The 3,536-nt window shown below is 55.9% G+C and overlaps 1 protein-coding gene across 1 annotated transcript; it reads left to right on the forward strand.

Annotated features, from left to right (window-relative positions):
• Positions 1-2,588: 2,588 nt before the first annotated feature.
• Positions 2,589-3,041, forward strand: COL26b_014394 (uncharacterized protein; the record flags this gene model as incomplete). The annotated part of the gene is made up of 1 exon (XM_053186965.1): positions 2,589-3,041. The coding sequence occupies one exon, from the start codon at positions 2,589-2,591 to the stop codon at positions 3,039-3,041; it is 453 nt and encodes a 150-aa protein (XP_053029089.1).
• Positions 3,042-3,536: the final 495 nt, after the last annotated feature.

Genomic DNA, 3,536 nt, shown 5'->3' on the forward strand with positions numbered 1-3,536 from the left:
CTGATCACCTTAGCCTCTGAAGACTTGATCTACTACAGCCTACGACCTACGACCTACGACCACGACCCCAGTGTACTGTTTAAACGTCAATCCCCAACTTCTGTTAGCAGACCCTACTGTCGGATAGCTGACCGTAACATAGTACTGTGGTACTGTAGTGCTATAGTAGTCAATGCTGTGGAGCTTAGGATCTACTTAGGCCTAATATAGCCCACGGCCCAGTCGTAGTCCCAGTTGAGTAAAGACTAATAATCAAGACTAAGAAACCGATATTCAGTCTCAGGGTTATGGTCCAGAGGCGGCTGCTGGCACAGTCTTACTGCTAGCCTGGAGTTACAGCAGTGGCGGCTATGACTGCGCGTAAACAACGTAAATAATAAAGATAAGAACGTGAAGGTGATCGATCCTTAGGTCTCTGATTGATGTGTCTAAGAAGGATGCCCTCCTGTACTCGTATGGTTTGGACTCCAACGTCTGATACGTTGAAAGTCCCTGTGAGCACGTGATTACCCACGTGCCCGGCTAACCTGAGCAGAAAGGCTTGTGACAGCTACGTGGAAGAGATCAAGCAGAACCTGTCTTTAGCCTCTCTAAAACGAGGAAACAAGACACCGAGCTAACCTAACAGGGTCACCGAGCGTTGTCTAGAGAAAGGATCATGTAATAAGCTAAAAGCTTCAACGAACGGGCTAAGAGAAGCCGGCCCACTTGCCTACGTAGGTCGTATTAGTTATGTTCGTTCGCTGTCTAAGAGAAGACAAAAGAAAAAGGTCGTTTTATACGTTCTTCTATACACATATGGGTATATATATATATTCCATCCCACAAGCGGGGTCACTCCCAGCTGAACGGAGCTGTCCGTACCTAATGCTAGACAGCTTCCATGATCGGCAGCTTTGAATCCTGTGATCGAAGCAGGAAGCCAAGGGCGACTATGTGTCTCCCGAGGTTCACGCTGGTTGGTCGTAGGGTTAGGGTTGCCAGACCTGCTCAGTAGGATCAATGCTAGTATAGGCCGGATAGCACTTAGCGATGCTTAAGTGTGGGTGTTCATTGTCCTCGGAATGTAGGATATAGGGCGTTACACCCCCGCTCTTATACTGCTATACCTTAGAACGGACGGACGGGTCGTCACCAGCGCACGCTGATATGCGCTAGGTATATGCGTCTTCCGGAGTAGACGACGTCAACGCAGTTACTTAGTAGACCCCAGGATGACTCTTTTTGGGAGGGGGAGCGGGGGCGGTGGCGGGATTTCCAGGTTCAGACTGGCTAGCTCGGGCCTAAAGTAGCTACGACCATATTCTGCCCGCCACTGCCGCCGCTAGAGGCGCGCTTAAGCCGCAGTGAGTCTCTTACACTATGATAGGCCCGGTGACAGACCGCAGACCCCGACGCCGACGCCGATCCCGATCGTTTCGGAGATGGCCGATGTCACGGGAGTATTGCCGGCTGCCTCGTCATCGGCTTCGTATGCTGCGCGTAGAAGAGGGAGTAGTTGGCTGTATTGCGTAGGGTCGTGGTGTCTACGTTTGAGGCCAGGATAGACGCTCCAGCTCTGATGCGCTATAGCTGACTGCTGTACATGTGGTAGTCGATATGCTACACAATTCAATTTGACGCGGAATTCAAATACGGCTTCTGCGCGTGAGTCAGGACAGCCCTGTCTAGCAAATGAAGCTCTTTTTACCGCGGCGATCGGCCATGGCACCACTTATATAGGTTGATTTTTTGCTGTATCTCCCCAGTTGTGTCCTGACGGGACATCGCTATTCCAGCGATACGAGCCTTTCAGGATTGTTTGTTTGGGTGCAGGCCTGTCCGTCTCCGCCTCTGGGCCTGATATATAAGCGAGCCGCGTATGACAAGAGCACATTGGCAAATGGTCCGTGGTTGTTGGCTCAGCATAGCCGACATCTCATCACTTCAGCGCCATGAACCGCTCCTCCTGTACGCCAGACTCCCTAGCGAGAATGTCAGACGGATGCCTTACGACGACGACAACAATGACGACAACGACACCGACGACTCCTCCCCTCGCAGACCCCTATGACAACGGCCCGGTATACGTAAGGTCGGTGCTAACGGCCGCCGCTAGCGGCTTGTCCCCGGCTTCCGCCCCTGAACCGGGTACGGTCGGCTCCTCGCCGTCACCGGCCGCGCTACAGTGTCGCGAATCGTCAGGTACACTCCCCTTCTCGGGTAGGAACGACGGAAACAACACCGCTGTTGCCGGCCTCCACCAGTGCCCGCATTGCCGGCGCCGATACTCAAGGCCTGCGTACCTCGCGCGCCACATCCGAACCTACACTCTCGGCAAGCGGTTCACGTGCCTGTTGTGTTGCAAGGCGTTCGCTCGTCAAGATATCCTGAGACGTCACGTTGCCAAACACGATACCAGGCGCGGCCGCAGCTGGGGACGAGGCATTTCGAGCACTCCGCCGGGGACTGGTCGCGTCTCTTACGCTTGCCGGCATTGTGCTGCTGCCCGAGTTAAGTGCGACGAGATCAAGCCGTGCACGCGCTGCTGCAGCCGCAACATCAGCTGTGAACTAAATACCGCGACCCGGTCGTCGTCCACGGATGCCATGCATATCCACCTGCGCAGGAATGTCAACGACAGCGGGGGCGGCGGCGGCGGCGACCGCCCGGTAACTATGTACACCACCGTCCGTCCCCAGCACGACTACACCTCCAGCGCATACCAAACGTCCCCCCAACAGCAGCCCGCTCGTTTGCAAGTGGACGCGAGCGACCTGGTCATTCCGGGGCAGTACACCGAGGCAGCGCAGCCGCCAATGCCAGAAGGGGCCACGGGACTGATGCCCGGCGCCGTGCGCGTCCTTCGGGCCCAGATGGGTGCGCCGGGCTTCGGCTTCGACGCCGAGGGCCATTCGTCCAGCGCCACGGGAAACGCCGTCTACAAGTCGGAAATGCGCCAGCTGGGATCAGGCCCGTCGGTGGCGATGACGCCGCGGAGCCAGTGGGTTCTGGACTTTTATGACAGCCAGGGCCCGGGGCCGTACAGCCTGGGCTTCTAGGTAAGCACTGGTCATCCCCGGCAGCCGCGCACGGGAGGCATGGCATCTACACTAAGGTACCCTAGGTATCCACTGCGTCCGGCCTGACAGGCGACGCCTTCAAGTCGGTCTTGGGGCGCAACACATAGCCGTCGAGGTTCGTGGGAAGTTTCCCACGTTAGTGGGCATCGGGCCGTTTCCTGCCATAGCTGCTGTTGAACATCGCAGCACATCTATCAACACGTGGGAACGCCACACGCCTACTTAGATCTGGCGATCCGGGCCTCGGGGTGAACCATTATATGGGTGGGGCCCTTATACTGCATCCTACACGTACCTGTACGCGCCACGCCACATGAGGTACGTCTAGGTAGTAAGGTATATATAGTGTATTATACCTCACCCCAGACTGGGCTATAGATGGCTTATGACGACCTACATAGCCCTATCCGCATCCATTGATAGTCCGGTTATTGCGGGTACTTGAAGCTGCGCAGCATTTTAGGACCCTGCACT

The sequence above is a fragment of the Colletotrichum chrysophilum genome (genome assembly GCF_026319265.1).
Source record: "Colletotrichum chrysophilum strain AFK26 chromosome Unknown scaffold_361, whole genome shotgun sequence".
Lineage (NCBI taxonomy): Eukaryota > Fungi > Ascomycota > Sordariomycetes > Glomerellales > Glomerellaceae > Colletotrichum > Colletotrichum chrysophilum.